General features: G+C 45.5%; 1 protein-coding gene across 1 annotated transcript in view; it reads left to right on the forward strand.

Annotated features, from left to right (window-relative positions):
• The window catches only part of slit1b (slit homolog 1b (Drosophila)), a 50103-nt gene that overhangs the window by 20582 nt on the left and 3864 nt on the right, over positions 1-25657 (forward strand). The window contains exons 5-37 of the mRNA XM_041036662.1: positions 2907-2978; positions 3203-3274; positions 3487-3558; positions 3912-4075; positions 4169-4316; positions 5236-5307; positions 7460-7531; positions 7949-8020; positions 8133-8276; positions 8366-8529; positions 9275-9298; positions 9495-9639; positions 10665-10739; positions 10979-11122; positions 11498-11641; positions 11736-11902; positions 12071-12209; positions 12607-12675; positions 13471-13542; positions 13945-14016; positions 14229-14300; positions 16210-16373; positions 19158-19282; positions 19798-19892; positions 20457-20596; positions 20829-20922; positions 21127-21264; positions 21610-21838; positions 21947-22077; positions 23915-24069; positions 24172-24383; positions 25013-25137; positions 25342-25550. Coding sequence (XP_040892596.1) covers positions 2907-2978; positions 3203-3274; positions 3487-3558; positions 3912-4075; positions 4169-4316; positions 5236-5307; positions 7460-7531; positions 7949-8020; positions 8133-8276; positions 8366-8529; positions 9275-9298; positions 9495-9639; positions 10665-10739; positions 10979-11122; positions 11498-11641; positions 11736-11902; positions 12071-12209; positions 12607-12675; positions 13471-13542; positions 13945-14016; positions 14229-14300; positions 16210-16373; positions 19158-19282; positions 19798-19892; positions 20457-20596; positions 20829-20922; positions 21127-21264; positions 21610-21838; positions 21947-22077; positions 23915-24069; positions 24172-24383; positions 25013-25137; positions 25342-25550 — 3992 coding nt within the window. The remainder of the gene's footprint in view (positions 1-2906; positions 2979-3202; positions 3275-3486; positions 3559-3911; positions 4076-4168; positions 4317-5235; positions 5308-7459; positions 7532-7948; positions 8021-8132; positions 8277-8365; positions 8530-9274; positions 9299-9494; positions 9640-10664; positions 10740-10978; positions 11123-11497; positions 11642-11735; positions 11903-12070; positions 12210-12606; positions 12676-13470; positions 13543-13944; positions 14017-14228; positions 14301-16209; positions 16374-19157; positions 19283-19797; positions 19893-20456; positions 20597-20828; positions 20923-21126; positions 21265-21609; positions 21839-21946; positions 22078-23914; positions 24070-24171; positions 24384-25012; positions 25138-25341; positions 25551-25657) is intronic.

Genomic DNA, 25657 nt, shown 5'->3' on the forward strand with positions numbered 1-25657 from the left:
ATTTATGTGTTAAATTTCCCTTCTGAACTCTCACTGTTACTGATTATTGATTATTGATTATCATACTCCTCAGTGTTTATGTGCTGGTGATGTCAGAGTCTGCAGCTTCGCCCTCTCGCATAGTTCTGCTGCTTCCTGTAACATGTGTAATTGCATAAATACCAAACCATCTTCAAAACAATACTCACTCTGCTTCCATACCGAGAAATTCCAGTGTCAGGATTTCCCACAGCTTTTCAACGTGGAGTCCTCAGTGTCTTCCACACGAGAAGGAAGGAAGGAAAGAGAGAGGGAAACAGGAGCCGGGCACTACTTCACATAGCAAAGCCTCATTTTAAATGAAAGTCACAATATGGCCGACTTAAGCCCTGTCTGAAAAAGGCAGCTCTGTCAAACAATGCAGAGCCAATGCAGACAGATAACACCCCGGCTCACCTTTCAGTGAAACACCACATTATCCCGCAAGGGGCAATTTGTAAAGGCACATAGAGCTCCTGCCTCTCCTCGCCATCGGCTCCACGAAAGATAAATTCTCTGAGTTTTAAAATCCTGTCTCAGGGAGTTATAACCTTCTGATAAACCTTCAAAGCCCTCGTGGGCTGTATGTGTCTTTATAATGTTGTCACCTCTCAGCTGTGACCTCCCTCTCTAACCTAACACCTTCAGAGGCTTGAAGCTTGCCTTAGGTTGGTAACATCACATTTTATTTGATTTATTCACAGCTGCTGTGCCAGTGCTCCATTAAACTGCGGATTCAAATTCAAAAGTAAAGAACAGGCTTTGAGTTCAACACTTCCTGCCGTGTTTCCTGAAAAGACCTGGATTCTTCTCTGTTCGATGCTCAGATGCTGTTGCGTTTCGCCGAGCTCAGCTCTGCTGACTGGCAGTGAACAGAGGAGGACGGACAGACAGAAATAAAGGGCTGGGTTGGTTCAGTGGCCTCCAGCTCTGTCGGAAATGAAGCAGAAAAACTGAAAGCACAACTGGACTTTATCTCCTTTCTCCTCTGTCTCTTTCTATCACTTCCCCATTTCTCCTCCCGTCTGCATCATCGTAACAATCCCTCTCTTCTGCTCCAGCTTTCTGCACAGTCTTGTTGATGGCCACCCCCCCCCCCCCCCCTCTCTCTCTGACTCATATTCTGTCTCTTACTTTTCTATTTCTCTTTACTTGCTTCTTCTGGATTCTGTCCATCCCTCAGTCCGTCCACTTTTCGCTCAGTCTGCGGGATGAGATGCTGAACCACCTGGCTGTTTTCTGTCGTTTTACTCTCTGATTTATGTTCTTGTTTTCCTGCCCTCCCTCCACACACACACACCTTTTCACGGTTTGTCCATCCATCATCCTGCCCTCCGTCTGACCGCTCTTTCACTCTGTATATCCCTCATCACCTCCTTTGCTGGTTGTTTCATGTCACATCGCAGACCTCAGACACCGTTTGCTCGTTTCAGTTTAGTTTAGCGTCGTCTGGTTTTCTCTGGTTTTATGTTGGTGATGCGTTTTACTTGAGGCTGTCACCTCCTCTGTGATGCTTCCTCTGGTGTGGCCACACAGGAGGAACCTCTGGTTTGCCACTGATCCTTCAACAGAAACAGAGCTGTAACTGACAGAGAGCTGAAAGCATCAAGTGACTGAATCCACGGTGATGGCTTTGCAAGGCTGCAGTGCACGGTTTACACATGAGCATAAAATAAAATTGTTGGGTGGAAGAAAAACGGTTCCTTTAACCCCTGAGTGACCTGTGCTCGCCTTCATCGTTGGACATCACCAAACTTTGCTCAGTTACAAGTTGAGAAATTAATTTTTAAATAAAAACAAAACCAAGCACTGGATTCAGATTCAGAGTTGCATTATGTTTGAGGAATATAAGCGATGAGAGAGAGTTTTGAGGCTGGTTGTGAGACAGTATATTATATCAGCAGTGTAGGTCTCAGTAAGTGGGTGTTTCCTCTGCTGTCCTGCTCTCTGGTTTGACTCTGACGTTAATGGAGTGTGTCTGAGGTCCTCCAGGGCAGCCAGAGATGATGTACATCCTCCTCTGTGGTTTATCTGAGACGCACGCACACACACACACGCACACACACGCACACACACACACACACACACACACACACACACTCACACGTTTTTCTATCCCTTTACTTTTGGTTTATCAGTCAGGTTCTGCTGTTGTTCACTTTTCCTTTGCTGCATTGTCTTTCTGGGACTTGCTGGGACTGTGTCTCTGCGTCCTTCCTGTCCGCAGTGAAGCCGACCTGTTGTAGTTCATGTGTCCTCTCTCTGCGGGTTGAGCAGTCTGGTTGCTGTCTCTCAGACTCCTCCAGGCCGGAGGGAGAAACTCCATTAAGATAAAGAGGAACCGGTGTTTAGATTCATATTAAACTAGCTGGTAATGGTGCGGATCAGCCTCAGAGTTATGAGACTGATGGTGTGTAAAGGCTGCAGGATGGACCAGAAGTCCCCAGCATGGATATTCAATATAATTTCATATACACTTTAAATGTTTGTCTGCAGCTTCTTCTTCTTCAAGCTGTTTCAGATGTTTGTTTTCCTTCTTATATAAATGGTTCTTATTCTCAGTTAGTGTCATTTGGCTTTAACGGACAGAGAAGACGTGGAAGCTTTCTTTTCACCGCTGTGCTTTAATGGCAGCAGTAACACAACAACACAATACGGCCAATGCATCAGTGAATAACCAGATTACTTAAACAGATAAAAGTAGAATCAGTAAAAATATGGAAACCATGTGCTTTGTGTGCCGACTGTGTGTAAGGATGTGTTTCTGAAAGCTTGGACTTTGGGGTCTGAGCTGCTGTTTGGTCGAAAGCACGTGGGACTGAAACGTGTGTTTGTGTTAAGGTGGTATCTCTCAACAGCAAGCTCTTCTCTGTTTCTCTGGTTTTCAGGGACCTGAGTGAAAATGCCATCCAGGCCATCCCAAGGAGGGCCTTCAGAGGGGCCACGGACCTCAAAAACCTGTGTGTTACAGTGCACACACACACACACACACACACACACACACACACACACACACACACACACACACACACACACAAAGCAGACAATAAACAATCAATCAAAGAAAAGGAAATGATTGTTTCTACATACACAATCAAAAGATCCAGTTTGTACAGAAAATAAAAAACTTAGCCAGTGTGAGAGGAGTTGTGTGAAATTGTGTTTGTGTTCTTTCCTTCTCCAGTCAGCTGGATAAAAACCACATCAGCTGCATAGAGGAGGGAGCGTTTAGAGCTCTGCGATCTCTGGAAGTTCTGTGAGTACTAAGATCAACCGAAGGCCTGAAGTGTTTCAGACACACATCGATGTCTGTTACTGTGGCAGTAACATGAAATATCCTGGTATCTGATAGACTCCTGATCATCTCCTCGTCCATCTTTTCTCCCACTTTTCCTTGCTCCCTCTGTTCTCTTTGTTCCTCTCTCTCTCTCCTTTTTTCCCCTCTTTCTTCTTCTACCTCTCTCCCAGCACACTGAACAACAACAACATCAGCAGTATTCCAGTCTCCAGTTTCAATCACATGCCGAAGCTCCGGACCTTGTAAGTTCTTCAGCTCCTTTCACTACATTACCCAGAATTCTGCTGTGTTCACTCCAGCTGTGAGAACAGAGTCAGATACTGAACTACTTGTGTTTTTTCTTCTTCTTTTAATTTTTGTTTCCTTCTTCCTTCCCTTGCTCCCCCCTTCTCTACCTCCTTCCTCCTCACTTCTTCTTTCCCTGTTTCTTATTTGTTCTCACCTGTCATTCTTTCACACTTTCTTTCTCTCTCATGTGTCCCTTCTTTCCTCCCTCTTCCTCTTGATCTCCCCTCTCCTCCTTCCTTTAATTCCCTCGGTTTCCTCTCTCCATCCCTCTTCCTTCCTTCCTCCTCCTCCCTCCTTCTGTACCCAGCCGTCTCCACTCTAACTCTCTGCGTTGTGACTGTCACCTGGCCTGGTTGTCCCCGTGGCTGAGGCAGCGGCCGTCTTTGGGCCTCTACACCCAGTGCAGCTCCCCTCCCGCGCTGAGGGGCCTCAACCTCGCCGAGCTGCGCAAGAGCGACTTCGCCTGCTCAGGTAGAGCAGCTCAGTGATGGTCGTCACACTGTCTGAGGCCCAGCTCTGTGTGATGGAGCTTAAGTGGGACCTGTTTTTCTTGTGTGTTTTCAGGCCACGGTGGCAGCGCCTTCGTTCAGCCGTGCAGCCTGGCGTCCGGCTCCTGTCCCCCGATGTGTTCCTGCAGCAACAACATTGTGGACTGTCGAGGGAGGGGCCTCACCGCCATCCCCGCCCACCTCCCCGAGGCCATGACTGAGATGTGAGTATCCCAGCAGATGAAATCTGTAAATGTAGAGTTTATATTTCATCCAAAACTTTAAGTCCTCGAGTATTTAAGGAGGATCATAAAAAGAACCAAATTTCTAATTACAGATTTTGAATTACATAAAAAACTCAGAAGACCACTTTACATCCCAAACCTTTATATCTTGGAAATGAAGAAGTGGAGCAGTACTTAAATGATCACGTTGGTTCTTTGTGTGCTCTCCTGTTACTTTTAATATAAACAGCATTGAAACCTGCCTTGACTGAACACACGGTGGTTTTTGGGGGCACTTAAACACACGTTCTCTTAATCCTGCTGCACTTCAGCCCGTGGCTCACGGTCAGTAGCGTGATGGGGCCGTTCATCGCAGCGGGTGGTAACTTGGACAAAGCTAATAAATAGATTTTACAGGCCATTTCATGCACTTTACATTTCAGCCAATACATCCAATGCTCTGATGTGTGATCCAGCATTAAAGGCTCAACAGGCCTGTCCCCACTGCGGCGTGGAGATATGAACTAATGTCCGCTGGCTCAGGAGGAAACCATTGTGAAGGCTGAGTGGTACTTTACTATAGACTTTTGCAAACCGCACAGAAACTCTTGGACTTTTTTGGTTGGAAGTTTTCGATTTTAACTGTCTACAGAATTAAATGACTGATTTATTATTGATAGTCAGAGGGATAGAGCCAAAACAACGAGGGGTCGGGTATGAGAATGAGTAACTGCATTATTTTAATCAAACTATTTATATCTCACATGTTCTGTGAGATATTAAAGGTTTTATGTCGACAGCTGTTTGGGCACAGAACGGAAACTGCAGACAGACTCGCTGACGGCAGCTGTGCTGTGGCGGGTAACAGCCTACAGGAGGTAAATTATGAACGTCTGTCTGTCTCTTTCTCCCTCTGCAGTCGTCTGGAGCAGAACGGCATCAAGTCGGTTCCTCCGGGCGCCTTCACCTCCTACAAGAAGCTTCGGCGAATGTGAGTCCTCCAAAGAAGCGCTGTTGCATCTCATGTGCCAGAATTCTTATTCAGAGTTAAATTAACACTCTGAATATAGAATTTAATACAAGACAATAATGATCTTCTCTAAAGTCAGGTAAAAAAATAATTTGTGGGTGAAGACCCTGGATATGCTGAATGGATTTTTAGGATCTGACATCCACCAACACAACAACAGAACATCATGGAAGATGGATGACATTTTAATGTAATCTGCATTTCACTTACTGCCATTCAGAAAAACAACAGTTAGGTGAATGCTCCCAACTCCAGATTTAATTTCTGAGATGAAGATGAATTTATTTCGGGCTGAATCCAACCACAGTCTTTTTGCTTCAGTGTTGAGTCTGTTTTTTACTTGAGAAGTTAAACATCAGCACTAAAATATTTCTTTTAGCTTCAGTGATTTGTAGCATAATTATGATTCTAATGACATTAGGTGATTAAACAATCGTTTTTCTTCAGAGGGAGAAATCTGAAAGTCAGCCAGACTAACACCATCTCACCAGGGAAGCTGTGGTTTCACAGCCCCGCCCCTCGAGGTTTGTCTCGGCCAATGAGGTTGCAGTATTTTTGCCTCCAGAGGGGCAATGCCTCAGAAAATTTTCGTGTTTCAGACTCTGATCTGCCAAGTGGACCGCTCTCCTCTTCCTCTGTCTCCACTGTTCGCCGAGCTGTGGTTTTCCTGCTCGACATAACAAACAGCCCCAGAGGACTTTCAGCATCGAGGAGCGCTTGATTTATGTCAGCCTGCGCAGAGATACGGTCCCCAACAGAGGCCCTTTAAGGGTCTCGCATGATGAATCAAGCGCGTATCATTGTGAACTGGTACATGTGTTTTTAAAAAATCCCTATTCAACCACAATAATAATGTTCATGACTTCTTGACTCTCGACCCAGTTTTAGTTTTTTCTTTCTCGGGCTCTTTGTGGTTTCTGCTCTGTCCACTGCTGCTGCTTTTCTCTTCTCTCTTCCTTTGCCCGTTTCCATCCTCAGACATTCTTTCTCTCCATCTTTGTCTCTCTGTGGGTTTCCTTTTCCTCTTAATCTTCTCCTTTTTTTCCCCCCTTCTTTGCCCTTTTACATCATCACTGTGAAACTGTCCTGAGTGCTAAAAGAGGGGGGTTGATTGCATTACCAGGCTGGTTTAAGTGGTTTGTCTTAAAATTTATTATGACAGTTGAGCGACTGACGTGGCAGCAGAACAAGGGTTTTCTAATCTAACATGTTGTGGTCTGGCCTGCCAGACCAAATCAGACATGTCCAAACTTCAGCTTGGCCGGCGGAACAGCTCTGACTCTGCCTTCCACGTGAAAAAAAAAGTTGCTGTCAAGCTCACTTACAGTCCAGTCATCTCATGAAATGGGGTTCCTCCACTTTATAAATGGTTTTTATTTGATTCAATTTGATTCGGGGATTAGAAAAATGAACAATAAAACCATTCATGCAAGTTTGACCCCGGAGAAAACCACATGGAAATGTTACATAAAGAAAGAATTCACGTCCTCATTTCCTTCATTTGATGAGGAGGCGCAGATTCTGCCTTCAGCATTAACAATAACACACACTGTAAGATAATAAAGGATTCACAAAAACAGAAACATCATTAAATCAGCCGTGAGCTAAGGTGGTAAAATAATAAACGGGTGAGTAATAAAACAAAGGTATATTAAAAAAGTGAGTTTTTAAAAGAGATTGAAAAGGAGGGACCTTCTCTAGGCTCCCTGATGTTCACAGGCTGGGCCATACGAGGGTCTACGAGCCATGAAAGCAAAGTTTGGTTCACGTTTGTGACTAAATCTAAAGTTTAGAGCTGCCAGGAGGAAACGATCTGCAGATCTAAGAGGGACGACAGGATGTTAACAGCTCAGTAATACTGGGCGAAAGGCCTCAGCGTACAGGGACTGGTGTTTTAGAGCAGTGATCTGATCTCAGAGATGTTCCTGAGCTGACAGAAACACCAGAGAACTACTCATTTCATTTGTTTATTTAAACTCAAATTACAGTGAAGGATAACAACATGATCACAGCCCCTAATGGGACCGCAGTCTTCACCCATACATCCAAACAAAACCAAAGCATTTTGTTGTTCTTTAAAGAGGAAGTGTCTCTGTTTTGGTTTTTTTTCCAGAGACCTGAGTAACAACCAGATATCTGAGATTGCTCCGGATGCTTTCCACGGCCTCAGAGCTCTCAACTCCCTGTGAGTACCGCACACGTCTGAGTGAGTGTGTGAATGAACCGCCGGAGCGTTATGAGAGTGCCTCCACCAATATGTGTTTACATACAGCGTGTCAGTACTGAGCCTGTCTGTGCCTCCATATGTTTCACCGAGCGTGTGTGCTGGGATGAATAATGCAAAAGCGGAGCCTGCTCTCTGTAAACAGGGATTTCTTATGAAATATCAGGACTTACAAACAGTCACAGCGGGTGGTCTGCGGGTCTGTGTGTGTGTGTACCAGTGTATGTACATATGCTATATGTGTGTGTGTGTGTCCTGTTAATCTGACTAAATGATGCATCAACGGAATAAGAGTCTTATTTTTAAATTTATAATAAAACCTCGCAGTAACAGAACGTACGGGTGAAGACGGTGTGTGTGTCTTCTCTGTGTGTGCAGGGTTTTGTACGGTAATAAGATCACCGAGCTGCCCGGCGGAGTGTTTGATGGCCTGGCCTCGCTGGAGCTGCTGTAAGTCCGAACACACTGCCCCAAAGAATTCACGCAGAGGCACAGAAGCTGCGTCTCTGGATGCTGCAGCTTGATCGCTCCTTGTTGCTGATGGTCTCCTGTCGTCCCGCAGGCTGCTGAACGCCAATAAGATCCACTGCATCAGAGCCACGGTGTTCAAAGATCTGGAGAACCTGGCTCTGCTGTCGCTGTACGACAACAAGATCCAGAGTCTGGCCAAAGGCACCTTCAGCTCACTGCACAGCATCCAGACACTGTGAGGCCATGAGCGCATTTTCTAACTGTTTCTCAGTTCTGTTCCACCCCGTTCAGGCTGATCTGACTGATGCTGTGATTTCCCATCAGCCACCTGGCCCAGAACCCGTTTGTGTGTGACTGTAACGTGAAGTGGCTGGCCGACTTCCTACGGTCAAACCCCATAGAGACCAGCGGAGCCCGCTGTGCCAGCCCCCGCCGCCTCGCCAACAAACGCATCGCACAGATCAAGAGCAATAAGTTCCGATGCTCCGGTCAGTGCCGCTGTGTGTGTGTGTGTGTGTGTGTGTGTGTGTGTGTGTGTGTGTGTGAGAGAGAGAGAGAGAGAGAGAGAGAGAGAGAAACAGCAGTGTGACCTTGCCGTCTCTCGTCTCTTTACTTTTCTCTGACAAAAAATATCACGAACCAGTCAAATCGAGGTCAGACACGGTGAACTGAGCGCAGGATTATTTCCATTATTTGTTCATCTCTAAATGACCATACTTTATAATACCATAAAGAAATGTTGAGCTAGTTTCACTCAGTGAAGAGACTGAAAGAAAAAAAGAAGTGTGTGACAGTAAAATGAGGAGGAAGCAAATTAATCTCGAAGATTGTAACTGGATGCCTGAGCTACAAGCTCCAAACCATTTTCATCTCCCGCGCCGTGCCAGCATGTGAAGCCAGAGTGTGAAGCCAGAGTGTGAAGCCAGCCTCTGGCCAGTGAGACCATGGCAGGCTCTCTGATCACCATATAAACCGCTCCACGCCGCTTTAGTCCGGTGCCAGGCCTGGAACGCTGCACGCAGGCCGACACGCCGCTTCCATAAAGCAGCAACACAAGGACATGGATTGTTTCATGTCTGCTGCTGCCAGTTTCATACAAGATGTCCTCAAGGAGTGAGTGTGTGTGTGTGTGTGTGCGTGTGCGTGCGTGCGTGTGTGTGCGTGCGTGCGTGTGTTTGAAGCTTCCAAACCTTGTGACTGACACGGTTTTCTTTCTTCCTTTTTTCACGACAGCCAAAGAGCAGTACCACATCCCAGGTGATCATGTGTGTTTGTTTGTAAATGTGTGTATTTGTGTGTCTTGTACATAAATGATTCGTTTTTTGACCCTGCATCGGTCTCGTCTGTCTTGATGGACAGATTGATATCTAAAGAGCTGTCTCTATCAGTTTGACCCACACGAGTCCATCTGTTTGTCCTCCTTATACGTGTGTGTGTGTGTGTGTGTGTATAGGCACGGAAGACAGACGTCAGAGCTACGAGTGTAACAGTAAGCCGGTGTGTCCCGCTAAATGTCGCTGTGAGGCGAATGTGGTCGACTGCTCCAACCTCCGACTCACCAAGTTCCCCGAGCACCTGCCCTCCTCCACCGAAGAGCTGTGAGACACACACACACACACACACACACACACACACCTACGAGCACACACAAGCACAGACCACACCAGCGGCTCTGCACAGCCATAACAAACCCACACAGGCGATAAGAGCTGATCTCAGGTCTGTGTGGATGAGTACAGACTGCAGCTTCACTCTCCTGTTACCTGTTGTCCAGGTTACACCTGCATCATCCTCATTTAAATAGGTCTGATTTCAGTTTAGCTCCACCCACCTCCAACCTGAGGCCTAACCGGAAGTGAAAACACCCGTCGGGGTATGAGCAGGAGACTCTGCAGCTGCTCAAGATTACAGACATTTTGTACAGCTGCACACACAGAATATTAATAATAACAACTGTAATTAATAACAGGTATAACAGAAACATTTAGATTTAGGAAGCAGAGCTTATGAAACTTTTATTCCTGCTGTTTACAGCATCTGTCGGTGAATCATTTATGAAGAGTGAAAAATGTCCATCACAAGCTCCCGGAGCCCGAGACGACCACTTTAAATCAGAGCAACTGAAAATACTCAGGCTGATAAATGACTTAAACACTAAACTGATATTAAAAATGTTTGTTTTACTGTTCTTTCTGTCAGTATTGACACGTCTGTGATCAGCTGATATCAGCTGATGGTCCTGGTCTTTGCTGATCTATCAGTCTGGCTCCAGTGTTTGGGGATGCTTTTATTCAAAGTGCGTTCATTTTAGTATGAGATCCCCCGAGGTTCATCGTGATAAAGCTTCTCTACCCGTAAAGACACACACACGCGCACACACACACGCGCACGCACACACACACACACACGAAAACACACACACATTCCATGGACATATTCCTGTATTGCATATGAATACACACATGCTGTGCGCAGCTTCTTTATGGATATACATGTTGACATGTATGTATGGACTCATACTGCATGGATGCACACTCACTGGACAAACACACACACACACACATTCCACACCGACTCTTCTGCTAATGATGCTTTTCATGTCTGTCCTCTGTGATCATCTCAGACGTCTCAACAACAACGACCTCTCCGTGCTGGAGGCCACCGGAGCCTTCAAGGGCCTGTCGCAGCTCAAGAAGATGTAGGTCGCTCGGGAAACTTTAACAGTGACCAAAATAAACATTCATGAAAAGAAAACTGACAAAGTTTTACTTGTAAAAATACACAGAAAATGGACCGTAACAAGAGTACTTACTATTAATGAGTTTCACCAGTGGAACGTGCACCTCCCAGAATGCTGAGTTGACAGTTGACCAAGATGACTTCCACCAAACAGCTGAGAACCTTTGTTGTTCTGTCTCTGGCCTTCCGTTCTTCCAGAAACCTGAGCAACAACAAGATCTCGGATATTGAAGACGGAGCGTTTGAAGGTGCCTCCTCGGTGGTGGAGCTTCACCTGACAGCCAATCACCTGGAGTCTGTCAGAGGGAGCATGTTCAAAGGCATGGAGGGTCTGCGCATGCTGTGAGTTCACTTCTCACTCGTCGTGAGACTTTTGTAGCTGCAGACGCAGAGAAAATACTTTGTCTCAGTCCCCGAGACTTTAGACAGGCAGGTAAGACTGAGGGACAAAATGTGGGACAAAGGTGCTAAAAAGGTAAACGATCAAGAAGTAATAAAACAAGAAAGATGATGATTTAAGAATAATTAAGATCATGTACTTGTACGATAATATTAGAAGTTATTTTCTCAAAGAAAGTATCAGCTTGGTAGAATTAAAAAGAATTATTAATACAATTTTTTTTATAGAAAGTTTGATTCAAATGAAATCAGTGGCTTTTATGTGTGTGTGTGTGTGTGTGTGTGTGTGTGTGTGTGTGTGTGTGTGTGTGTGTGTAGGATGCTGAGGAACAACAAGATCAGCTGTATCCATAACGGCAGCTTCACGGGGCTGACCAACGTCAGGCTGCTCTCCCTCTACGACAACCAGCTGAGCACCATCCTGCCCGGAGCCTTCGACACCCTGCCCAACCTGTCCACGCTGTCAGTGACACACCTACGCACGCACATACACGGTGTCTGTTGTTTATTTGTCATTTTGTTTACCTCCGACTCTTCGTCGTCTTTCGTCCACCAGGAACCTCCTGGCCAATCCTTTTAACTGCGACTGCCGTCTCTCTTGGTTCGGGGCTTGGCTCCGGAGCAGACGAATTGTGACGGGGAATCCTCGCTGCCAGGGCCCCGCCTTCCTCCGAGAGATCCCACTGCAGGACGTAGCTGTGCCCGACTTCCGCTGCGAGGATGGTACAATGCACCGCCTCTAGTATAAACACAAATATACCAGGGCAGGAACATAATCAGAGGAGTTCAAGTTCAGCTTAATCACAGGAACCGCCTCAACCTTCAGAGGAGCATGTAGACAAGAAGCGAAACAGAAACATGCACTGAAACTTCGTCTTCCTGTCTGTCCAGGCTCCGTGCTGGAGGACAGTAGCTGTGCTCCGGGGCCTCAGTGTCCCAGCCAGTGCACCTGTATGGACACGGTGGTTCGCTGCAGCAACAAACACCTACAGGCTCTGCCCAGGGGGCTGCCCCGCAACGTCACCGAGCTGTGAGTCTGAAAGCACAACCAAGGCAGCGTTAGCCCTGAAATATCACCGGCGTTAGCTGAGATAATATCAGGAAATGAAGCCAGGCATGGGATATATTAAAAATGGCCAGTGCAGCAGTAATTATCTTATCAGGGATGTTTATCTTCCCTGATTAAAAGGTTTCAATTATGTGTTTCTGAAGTGTAAGACTGATGGGTACATTTAATTTATATTTGAAAAGCAAATCCATTAATGAGCTGATTGTTTTTCTACAGTAACTGTTTTTCCTGTCACATTAATTTAGTTTAATTCATTCAGGAGAAAGAAAATCAGGAGCCTTCTGACTTTGTACAGACAGTGAATTATTTTTCAGTAGAAATTCATGTTAAACGTCTGTCCTTTCTGTCCTCCCCTCAGGTATCTGGATGGAAACCAGTTCACCAGTGTTCCTAAAGAATTAGCCACCTTCAAATACCTGCAGCTCGTGTAAGAGTTTGTCTTCTCACACACGACGAACCATAGTTGTGTGTAACCACTGCTGCTCCACAGCTTCAGCTAACATGTCTGTGTATTGTTTTTCTACTTCAGCACATTGGATTTGAAATGAAACAAAAAAGAAAGCGATGAGGTTGAAGTGTTGACTCTAAACTTTTATTTTAGTGTTTTCACATCCACGCTGAGTGAACACCGTAGGACTCGTTGCCCTTTTTAAAACAAGTTCCCCAGTTTTAGGACAACAATCCTAAACATACAGACAAGGCAACCAAGAAGGTGTTTTATGCCAAAGTGCAATGATCTTAAGACTTTACTTAACTTTCTAAGAATTGGTCACTCACACTTTTGTCTCCTCAGAACTATTTATAAAAAGAGCAACAGTTTCCAGTTTCAGATGTGGATGTAAACACTGGTAGTATAGAGTCTTGTCTGGAGGGCAGCACCTTAACCTCTCTCTGGTTGTGTATTTTATCTTTCTATCAACTCTAGATTTTTAATGTTTATGGTAATGAGGTATTGATCTGTGCTGGAAGGATAAAGGATGCAGCAGAGCTTCCCTGTGCAGATAAACCCCACGTTCACTGTATTTATGAACAAATCCAGCAGGGGGAGCTGTGGACTGCGTGGTTCAGTCTGTGGAGAGAAGTCCAGCTCGTTCCTACAATCGTCGAACTGTTCACTGATGAGCCGCAACGCGACAACCAGTTTTAATTCACTAATAATGGGACTGTGCAGTGTGTGTTCCTGTGTGTGTGTTTTGATTGGAATTGACTTTTTCCTCTGCAGAGATCTGAGCAACAATAAAATCAGCTCCCTGTCCGACGACTCCTTCTCCAACATGAGCCAGCTCACCACACTGTGAGTCCGCACACACACACACACGCACGGACGCACACACACACACACACAAATGTCCTCAGTCCAAATAATTTCTGATTTCTAATCAATACAAAGCTGTATAACTCTGATTTCTAACTAAACAGGGGTCAGACAGGTCAGCAGTCCCTAGAAGTCAAAGTCCATGTGTGTGTAACTCTTGAAATAGGACACAACACATTCTTGGAGACTAATGGTTCATCCTGACAGAGACAGATTAACACATACTGTGTTCTGTTAGCAAACTTTATTCAGTCCTTTCTATATTTGTAACTGTCCTCAACGAGTCCGAGTGCAGTGCTGAGTTTGCTGCAGTGGCTTCGGCTCAGAGTGTGTTTTTAATGTCATGTCGTTAAGTTATGATGTCGTGTTTTCTCGTTTCAGCATCCTCAGTTACAACTCACTGCGCTGTATCCCTCCTCTGGCACTGGGCGGCCTGCGCTCTCTGAGGCTGCTGTGAGCTCGCACACACACACGGACACACACACACACAGACACACACACACATCACTGTCATCCCCTTGCTTTATTAAAAAAAGCCATCATCTGTTTTTGGACTTTAAACGTTCCTCTGTCGCTCTGAGCAGAAGGAGAATCGCTGCCTGTCAGAGTCGTCCAGGTCTCTGAGTTTTGACCGTTCGTGACCTTTAGCTGTGTTCGTCTTTCAGTTCTCTCCATGGCAACGACATCTCCGAGCTGCAGCAGGGCATCTTCAGCGACGTGGCCTCCCTGTCTCACCTGTAAGGAAAACACATGTACATGCATCACACACGTGTACATACATGACAACAGCACCAGCTGAGTGTGACGGACAGCAGGCTCTGTCCACACTGACAGAATGAGGTGTGTGTGTGTGTGTGTGTGTGTGTGTGTGTGTGTGTGTGTGTGTGTGTGTGTGTGTGTGTGTGTGTGTGTGTGTGTGTGTGTGTGTGTGTGTGTGTGATGCATGCTCATTCTCCTGCCTTTAAGGCTTCAGTCAGATATAGTTGAGCTCACAGACTGAGTGGTTTCAAGTGGCTGTCTGGTGGATTGAATTAGCTGGAAAGATCCATCGTTTCCCATGGCTTTATCGATCTAAGGCCTGAGTGTGTGTGTGTGTGTGTGTGTGTGGGCATATACAGTGCAGTCATCTTCAGTCAAGCATGACCCATGTTAGTCAATGTGAGGATCTACAGTAAGTGTGGAGGGAGGAGAAGAGAGAGAAAGGGCCGATGGATGTCGGAAGGGAGGCTGAAGATGAGGAGGAATGAGGGAGGGAGGTGATGGAGGGATGGCAGACAGATAGGAGGAGGAGGGTAAAGGATGTGAAGAGGAGGCAAAGAGAGGAGGGAGGAAGAAATTTTATTTTTGTCCCGTGAAGCCTGACGTCATCTGTGAAATGAGACCCGGCTGATTCTCAGTCAGGAAAACGAGTCGGGCTGTAAAGTGATCTCCTGTAACACTGACTGTGCTCCTGCTCTTTAAGTTTCTCTGTGATGCTTTTTTTTTTTTTTTTACTGTAGAAATTCATCATGTCACGGCTTTATGAAGAGATGACAACATGAATATTTCTAATTTTATATTTGGTACCAATAAAAAAAGACATGAAATTCAAGATGTTACGTTACCCAGAGTCTGTAGACATCTCCGCACCCCCAGGTCTCAGCTACTCTTTACTCATGTTATCAGAAGAAATATAAAACATGAATTAAACCAGGACAAAAAGCCTGGTCCAGATGTACCACAGGAACAGACCAGGAACAGACCAGTCTGACCTGAAAATGATCCAGATGTGGTGACGGACACGAGCTGTCGTCCTCCTCATCACTGGATCCTGTGCAGCTGCAGATGGAGTTTAATCGACTGAGGAGAATTGAACATTCACTCATATGACTCTGAGACATCCTGACCATGTTCTCTGTCTCTCTCTCTCTCTCTCTCTCTGTGTGTGTGTGTGTGTGTGTGTGTGTGTGTGTGTGTGTGTGTGTGTGTGTGTGTGTGTGTGTGTGTGTGTGTGTGTGTGTGTGTGAGCATTATGTGATGAGTGATATTTGATCCCACATTTGTCTCTGATAATCTTATCAAGTGAATCAATTGACCTGCTCTAAGTGAATATCATTAGCTTTGTGATTGTGTGTGTGTGTGTGTGTGTGTGTGTGTGTGTGTGTGTGTGTGTGTGTGTGTGTGTGTGTGTGTGTGTGTGTGTGTGTGAGGTCTGAGAGCTCCACCATGTGGCTTTGAAAATTGGTGCAGTACGTGTCAGCACCGGCCAATTAACCTTCCTGTTTCCTGTTTCTCTCTTTTCCCATCGACCTCTTTGATCTCAGCTCTTTCCTTCCACACTTTCCCTCTCTTTCTCTCTCTCTTCTTCTTTTTTTCCATCTTTTCCTGAATCCTTTCAATCATTGAGCCACTGCTTAAAACAGGGAGGAGAGGTTGATTTTCAATCTCTCAGCCTCCTTTTAACTTTCCTTCGCTTATTTTCTCTTCTTTCCTTTGCTTCTCACCTCTTACCTCCTTTCCTACCTTTCCTCTCCTTCCTTTCTTTGTTTCCTTCTTCTCCTTCCCCACCTTTTCACTTTATTCAGTTCTTTCCAAGCACCCGTCCTTCTCCACACGTCCTCTCCGTCTCCGTTAGTGAGCTGACTCTCTGTCTTGTCGTTTCTCCAGAGCGATTGGAGCCAACCCTCTGTACTGTGACTGCCGCCTGCTCTGGCTGTCAGACTGGGTGAAGAGCGGCTACAAGGAGCCCGGCATCGCCCGCTGTGCCGGCCCCCGCGGCATGGAAGGCAAGCTGCTGCTCACCACGCCCGCCGACAAGTTTCAGTGTCTGGGTAAGTCAGTGGGAAGCCGCCCTAACATAGAAAACACACAAACAAAACTCAAGACTGTATGTGAAACAACAGCTCTGGTTTTGTGTCTTGCACTCAGCAGAGTCTGTGTTTTTATTGTGTCTGTTTTTATCTGTTTGTTGTCTTTGTTTCTTAAAGAAAAGATTTTACCAGGTTCATAAAAGTTCTTTCTAAATCAAACCTGTTCTCATGTCATCTGTGGATTTCTGTAAATACAAAAGCTAATTGGGTGTTTTTAATCATGTGCGATTCTGCCTTTTACTTTGTAAAAATGATTTAAGAGAACAAAGCTTTGTAACGTGCGTGACCTTCAGCAGGAGTTGGTTGCTTTCACTCCTACACACCTGTCACAGCTGGAGACACGGCAGTGCGCTGAGTCTGAGAACTGTGAAGTAAAAAACCTGCAGAAAACTGCCTGTCTGACAATAACTTCAATATTTAATGTGACTTTCAAAGTATATTTGGCAACACTGACCTAAACCAAAGTCTTTGAATAGCAGTGGCTGAGCAGGACATTTTACAGCTGAAAAATAAGCGTATTAGCACTTGGTTTGAAAATGATCTCAAACATATCTGATATGCAACTCTATGTTCCGTAAAAGCCAATCATTTCAGTTCAGCTGCTCTATTTGTCTCAAAGCATCTAAAAACTGAAAGGTTGGAATTTGCACAAAGTTGCCTGCTTTTATTTTTCCTCAGCTCATCCACTGCTCGGTCCTTTATGCTGGCATCAGTCTGAGCTCCGTCCGCTGACTCCAGCTGGTGCAGAGAGCGCCGCTGCCTGAGATATAACTGGCACGTAGGAATACGAACGCGTTACCTCATGCACTCGAGTTTGCACAAGCTCCCCGTTAGATTTCATATTGATTTTAAAATTCTTCTGGTTACTTATAAAGCATTAAACGTCCTTGCTTCAAAACATATATTTGATTTACTCACGCCTTCACGGCCTGCGCTCTGCTGGTCGGAGCGGGCCTTTATAGTTTGAGCCTCCAGACGTTTGAAAACTCTTCCTGTTCAGACAGATCAGACAGAGCACATCTGTCTTTTAAATTTTAACATCCCTTCATAACACATTCTTCTATGACAAAGCTTTTACGCAGACTTGCATGTTCTCCACTTTTTCTAACTTCATCTTCAGTCTCCTGCATTCGATGATCACTTTGTTTGTATTTTTCTTGATTTTGTTTGATTTTTTTCTTTTTGCTGTGAATCACTTTAGTAAGAAAAGTGCTACACAAACAAAGTTTACTGTTGTATTATACCAAGCTATCGCTCGCGCTGTTACATCAGTCAGACTTTTTAAGTGATGTTTTATGCAGTGTTTTATAAATGTGCTAGGGGATTCGCCTTCAGTTTTTTATTTATTTATTTATTTATTTATTTTTTTGCTGTTGATTAAAAAGCTCAATTAATTAAACACCAAAGATCTGGAGCTAAAGTTCTGGTTAAACATCACACCAGGGAAAAGCACATAGCCTGATATTCCCAAGTTCAAGGGTTTGATCCTTTTCTCTTTGTGGTGTGAATGTACTGTGAACTTTCCATTAGTGACTTTTTTTTTTTTAATCAGACGGTATGTGTGTTATCACAAGTGCTAATTGTTGTATTTTTAAACATAAAACACTGTAGCAGTGTAAAATTCATTGTGATAGCTCGCTGCAATTAATGGTTCCCCACATCTCGCACAAAGCCTTTTGCAAATAACCTGGAGCGTCGTTGCAGACCTCCACGTTTTCTGTGTTATTTGAAGAAGTGAGTTCACTTCTCATCGGTCTGACACTCAGGAGGCATCTCCTGCCGCCTCCTGTCGTCTCCTGCTGCCTTCTGCCGCCTCCTGTTGCCTCCTCGTTCATCTACCGTAAAACGAGTGCAAACAAGCAGCGGTGGAATTTATTGTACGTCGTTCTGGTGCACGTTCATCGTGATTGCACCTGAGTTTTACTAATAAAGCTGAATGACCTGTCAGTGAGGTAACAGTTGTTTGTATATTTAGAAGCTGACGTATCTGGGGTCCAATAAGAATAACACACATTTTCATTGTTAAATTTTCAGCCCAGTTTTCTGTCCCCTCGCACCTTGAAGTTTGATCTGTGATTGTATATTTTTTTGTGATTTTGCAGAATTCAAAATATCTTATAATTCCTCACACTCTGTGTTATGCCCCCCCTCCCACCCCATTTGTGTTTATTGCATGCCTGTCAGTCTCCCTCTCGTGACTGACATGTTCTTAAGATCCCTCCACCTTACTCCTGTGAAGTAAGTGATGTGTTGTCACTCAGATCCAGGCCCTGCTCAGCCTGGTGTTTCCTCTAACCCCAAACACAAGTCATAAAGATGAACATCTGAACATCTTTCCATATCTTTCCTATGGTTTTTCCACAGAAGAGCAATTAGATGTGAAAACAAAAAAAACTGTGTGAAAAGATAAATGAGCTTCAGATGAAGAAAAGAGAACAATGAACATTTAAGTCACAGTGTGTGTGCTGCAAATCGTATTTTTAGAATCCAATTTGCACCCTGAGCGCTGTGTGATTGATTTATCTAATCACATTGAAACTTCATTTAATAATCACAACAAAAATACACAAATCCCTGGATTTAAAAAAGTAATACTAACGCTCAACACTAGGTGTATTTATCCTGTCAACTAAAAATTGTGTAAATCATAATATTTCCTGTTTCTGAGCCCAGATGTGTTCATTGTTGTAGCCACCAGATGTAACTGCAGTGTGTGTGTGTGTGTGTGTGTGTGTGTGTAATCAGGTCCTGTGGAGGCATCTGTCCAGGCCAAGTGTAGTCCATGTGTGTCGTCCCCCTGCCAGAACCAGGGCGTCTGCGAAGTCCACCACACACAACCCTACACCTGTACCTGCAAGGCCGGGTTCACGGTACGCAGCTCTGTGTGTGTGTGTGTGTGTGTGTGTGTGTGTGTGTGTGTGTGTGTGTGTGTGTGTGTGCGTGTGTGTGTGTGTGCGTGTATGCTTGTGTTGTGTGTTCGTGTGTGTGCTGCATGCTGAGAGAGGCTCGTGTGATCTGGTCAGAGAGCTTGTCTGTTTCTGTCGGCACCTTGTGTCATCCAATCAGAAGGTTTCCCCTGTCGCAGACACACAACAATCCATTTACACACACACACACACACACACACACACACACACACACACACACACAGAGCTGAACGTTTGAAACCACTGATCCAATTTTTCGTGTGTGTTTGCGTGTTGTCTGTGATTATTTTGATCTGTCTCCGATAATCCCATCAAATCACTCAGCTGACCTGATCTAATGTTGTGTGCCAGTTAAAAAATATGCTCTGGATTCAACGTGTGTGTGTGTCTCTGTGTGTGTGTGTGTGTGTGTGTGTGTGTGTGTGTGTGTGTGTGTGTGTGTGTGTGTTATATTTCAGGGTAAACACTGTGAGACTCCAGTTGATGCCTGTGTCAGTAATCCCTGCACCAACGGAGGAACCTGCCTGAGCGACGAGCAGACCAGAGGGTTCAGGTAACAGCTCTCAAATCTGGTGTCGATGGGGGTGGACAAAATAACAGAGACACCCTACAGGACAACAAATAGACGTGGCCTGCTGTGTTGTCCGGAAGTAAACAAACTTGAGGCAGCCAGGTTGTTGTTGCTGACAGATTTATTTCATGTGACACTGATTCTGAGACTGAAATATTTTTTGAATGGACATTAACAGTCTCCAGAGGACGAAGAATAATGGTGTTAGCTAATAATATAATAACTACTAATAACTTGATATACAGTGTTGGTAAGTTATAGTTAGTGTTGGATGTCAGCATCTTTGCTGACATCCAACAATACGTTAGCGTATTGTCATTCTTGTATTGACAAGCTAAGTGTAACATGCTAGCTGACATACCAACCTACTACTACTAACATATTGTACAGTAGACAGGACTCTTTATATGGAGTCAGTGGAACGCTGACATACAAATGTTAGCATGTCTATGCCAGTATAACATACAGAAATACAGCACACATGAAATGATTTCATACATGCACATGTTCTAGTTTGTTTTTGTTTCTCCGTGTTTGTTTATTTAGCTGTGCGTGTGCATTTGGTTTCCACGGCACTTTCTGCGAGGTGAATGTGGATGACTGCCAGGACCATGGATGTGAGAACGGCGCCACCTGTGTGGATGGAGTTGGAAACTACACCTGCTTGTGTCCTCCGAACTACACAGGTGGGCCCCCCGGCGTCGGCCTGGGATCAGCTGCCTTGCTTTTCCTCCTCCTTCCTCCAAGTGACTAAATATTTAGTGGGAAACACTGATGATGGATCATTTCACATAATGTTCATGTTTTAGAAAATAACACACTGATCCATTCTAACATTAGTGAGACGAGGGACTGACTTGTTTTCAAGTTGTTAGACTCTGTTTTACATGATCCCTCTTTGTCTTCGCTCGTCCTCAGGTCTGTTCTGTGAAGAAGAGGAGAGTGTGTGCTCTCCAGGTAGAAACCCCTGCCAGCATCAGTCTACCTGTATCAGCACTACTGCCGGCCCCAGGTGACAACACACACACACACACACACACTTCATCACTGCCAGGCTCAGCAAAGTTTCAGATCCCAGATGAGATTAGAAACATGTTCAAGGATAAATTTTGCTGAGATCTGTGTTAACTCCCCAAAATCCTACACCATGTGTCATGTTGTATATGTGTGTGTGTGTGCACATGTACATGTATGTATGTGTGTGTGTGTGTTCCAGGTGTGTGTGTATCCCGGGCTGGGTGGGGCCAGACTGCAGCATAGATTATAATGAGTGTGTGGATCACCGCTGTCGTAACGGAGCGCAGTGTGTGGACCATCTGGATGGCTACAGCTGTGTCTGTCCACAGGGATACAGGTACTGGGAATACTGGGAACGCTAGCAACACAGGGGACCCTGCAGACACTGTACCTGGGAAACTGGGGACCCTGGAAAAACTGGCAATTAGGCACACATATGTTTCCACCAGTAGTAAAGTAATTTGTTGTTACTGGACCCACTTAGATCCACTCAGTCATTTACGCTGTGGAGATTTAAAACAGTTGAAACAAAGATGGAAAGCAGGTATTGGATCATATCCGTTTGTGGTGCTGGGATAAGTTTTGGGATCAGTGCTCGTCTTGTTTCGATGTGATCAGTCAGATGCAGCAGATGTGAGAGACTGTCTGTTATCGTCTCTGATGTCTTCCTTTCCATCGTCAGCGGGGAGTTTTGTGAGGTGGCTCTCACTCCCCCGTCACCCTGCCAGCTGGCGCCGTGTCAGAACGGCGCCCCCTGTGTGGAGAAGGTGGGGACCGCAGTGTGTCAGTGTCTGTCGGGATTCGAGGGTCAGAGCTGCGAGAAGCTGGTCAGCGTCAACTTCGTGGACAGAGATTCTTACGTTCAGCTTCAAGACATCAAGAACTGGCCTCAAGCCAACATCACGCTGCAGGTGAGGACACGCACACGAGCCTGTACCTGCAGACGGCGCTCTGCACGTGACAGACACAGACACACACGTACTCTGATTGGTGTGTTTTTATGTGTGTGTGTGTCTCAGGTGTCAACAGCAGAGGACAACGGTATCTTGCTTTATAACGGAGACAACGAGCCAATCGCAGTGGAGCTCCATCAGGGTCACGTCAGGGTCACCTATGACCCTGGGAACCAGCCCGCCACCGCTATCTACAGGTATCTACACATGTACACATTCACACACACAAACACACACACCCAAGTATCCAGTCTATGAAAACTGGTCGGAGTGCACGGTGAACTGTGGCAAAGCAAAGCAGGATTTTTCCTCACACATGATCTTAGAGAAGATTAAAGTTAAAGATTAATAAGATTTTTTCTCCCGTACATGTGGGAGTTGTTTTCTTGTACTTTTACCATTTTAATCTCAGAAAATGTCACTGTTTTTTTTTTCCCTTTAAATTTACGACTAGTTCGCCCTACTGCACCTTCGTACCTCCACTTTATTTTTTAGTGACCAGTTTACTGTAAACAATGTCCTTTTACCACAAGGAAAACAAAGTGAAGTTAGGACAATAAACCTAAACTAGAACGCACAATTTGATTTTCATTCACATTTTTGTCTTATTGATGTGTTAAACTTCCTTTCAGCTGAGCTGAGCTGAGTTACACTGCGTTTTTCTGTGTGAGGGTTACGGCGGCTTCCTGCTCACCCTGACCACGTTTAACTTTACATTTAACCACGAGGCTCCAGCCAGCGGCCGCAGATTGATTGTCGAGTTCTCATCATCAGATTTTGAAAGCTGAGCGCTGATTGAACCCTCGGCAGCCTCTCAGCTCGCTGTGGCCCCGCCACGTCGCTCGCAACCTTTAGTTAGTGTTAGAATCCAGCAGTGGACCGATGACACCGGCCGCTGTTCTGCTCTAATCACAGACGCAGCCAGAGGACACTTTAGGCTGAGTGTCCACTTGATCAGGTGTCAAGTGCTTAAATGTTTGGATGGTTCAACATTAAGAGGGAGGAGGCTCACACACACACACACACACACACACACACACACACACACACACACACACACACACACACACACACACACACACACACACACACACACACACACACACACACACACACACACACACACAGGCTATTTGTGTGATAAGCAGCTGCAAAGACGAGACTTGAGAAGACAGGACTGAAATTAGAAATGTAAAGGAAGCGACAGAGGAGCTGAGCTGGCGTATGAGAGCATCTGAGGCAAATTCAATATTGCAACAGTTGTCAACAGAAGGAAGTTGGTGGGGATGTTTATCACACTGTTTTATCAAAGTATCAGGGTCACTGGTTTATATGGCTCCATATAATGTCATGTGGTTGCTCGTTGTGCTGAGAACACTGAACGTTTTCTCCCAGTTCTGGAGCGTTTAGACTCGCGCTCGTGTTTAGATTTAAATCCATTGTTTTGATATGTTGCTCTCGGCACCAGAGCTGAAAGGGAAGTAAATACTGGACATTAATCAGGTGGACACAAACACAGCTCCGCGGGTGGAGAGTTCACAGTGCACAGGAAACGACATAAGCTGTTTGCTAGCGTGTTAGCCAGGATTTAAACCAGGGACAATGTGATCAAAGAATAAGCAAAAACAGACACATGGTCGATACCAAAGCAGCACTGAGGTTCACTGCTGTGAGGCTGAGGAGGCCGAGCAGGTCGTCCTCTGTTTACAGGGCCAGAGATTTGATCCCCAGCTCCTCCTGTCCATTTGTTGAAGTGTCCTTGGGCAAGACACTGAACCTCAAATTGCTTGTGATGGTCAGACGGGCACTTTGCCACTGGTCTGAGTGTGAGTGTGTGTGAATGGAAGAATGAGAGCCAAACTGCCAGGAGCAGCCATTTATCATCTGTCATTTTAGTCCAAGGTTGTGTTACTGCGCTGTGCAAGTGCAATCCTAATGGCTGACACCTAATGGCTCCTTGTTTTTCTTTCCTCACACAAGTTCATACACTGTGGGTTTAATGTAAAATGTGTGTGTTACTTCCTCTGTACGCAGCGCTGAGACCGTGAACGATGGGCGTTTCCACACTGTAGAGCTGGTGACCTTTAACCGGATGGTGAACCTGTCTGTGGACGGAGGAGAGCCAACGACTCTGGACAGTCAGGGCCGGAGCCAGCTGGTGACCGGGGAGGCCCCTCTGTATGTGGGAGGTAAGAGCAGAGGTAGAGGGGAAAATGCAGCTGAATTTACTGAACTTTCAAAAAAAAAAAAAAAAACACGTCACATGATTGGTTGTCTGTTTGTCTGTCCAGGTATGCCAGAGGAGGTGATGCCTGCCTCTCTGGGTCTCTCCTCTCAGACCCTCAATATGTCCAGTTTCCACGGCTGCATCAGGAACCTTTACATAAACCACGAGCTGCAGGATTTCACCCGCAGCCACATGAAGCCCGGGGTGGTGCCGGGCTGTCAGGCCTGCCGCAAACTCTACTGCCTCCACGGCATCTGCCAGCCCAATGCTGCACAGGTAGGACACGGAGCTACCGTCTGCGGCCTCAGCAGAAATCCAGATCCATCAGACCAGGCCACGTGTCCACCGCGGCCTCAGGTCTCTTGGCTGAGAGGAGTGGAACCTGATGTGGTCTTTGCTGTCGTGGCCCATTCACGTTAAAGAGCCACATAGTTTTCTATTAACTAATTCAGGCACTTTTTATAAAATTCTGTTTCTGTTAAACTCATTTTCCCTGAACTTCCCCTCAATGTCAGAATCTATTTATTTATTCCCTGTTTATCTTTGCTTGAATGCTTCAACAGTTGAGGTCTCGTGGATGATTTCTAATGTATCAGAAATATCCCTGAGGTGAAGAACACTTGAATGTGTGTTTTTTAAATTTTATTTCATGTGTCACAGCAAGCAGGCTTGGCATTTCATTTTTCAAGAGCTCTCCATTCTCATGTTTCACAAAAAGCAGAAAACATCTCAGGGACAGAGAATAAAGGAGACAGAGGAGGAGAAGGTTAATGATCTTTTACATAAATATATATATATATATATTTTTTTTTGCACATAATTCTCCAGGTATAAACATGTACGCCTGATTTTTCTTTTCTCGCATTATGGGTAAAATGAAGTAGTAAACGAGCCTTCTCTCACAGGGCCCCCAGTGTCACTGTCAGCCAGGCTGGACGGGACAACACTGTGACCAGCCAATAACAGGGGGCCTTACTGGAGTGGATGTTGTCACCACGGCAACTGGTGTCAACCCGTGCGAAGGCAGCAAGTGAGTGTGGTTTGTTCTGGCATTTAAAGACGTTGCACAAATCGTGCACTTTACTTTGAAATGTGTCCTCTTTACAAATGTCATTCCTCATCGCGCTAACGTGCGCTAAAAGGGTTAATGTGACATTTAGAAATCCTGCTCAGCGTCGGGTTCCCGTTGTTTTGTCCTCGTTAAGACGCCTTCGCTGACTCTGTTTACATCCAGGTGCGCGAAGGGTGTATGCGTGGTGCTGGACGCACAGACGTACCGCTGCGACTGCGAGGACGGATATCGCGGCGCGCTGTGTAACCTGCAGGGGGAGCCGGCGGGGTCTTGTCAGGGCCTGCGGTGCCTGCACGGCCGCTGTCAGGAGACAGAGGAAGGACAGCGCTGCACCTGTGAGCAGGGATACACCGGAGAGAGCTGTGATATAGGTGAGGAGGGATGAGGGAACTTACCGTGCATGTTTTTATTAAGCTCCGCCCCTGATCCCAGAATCAGTGTCATCCGTGTTTTTCATTATAGTTTTTGTTGATTGAAT

This window comes from Toxotes jaculatrix, chromosome 4, assembly GCF_017976425.1.
Source record: "Toxotes jaculatrix isolate fToxJac2 chromosome 4, fToxJac2.pri, whole genome shotgun sequence".
NCBI classification, from domain to species: domain Eukaryota; kingdom Metazoa; phylum Chordata; class Actinopteri; family Toxotidae; genus Toxotes; species Toxotes jaculatrix.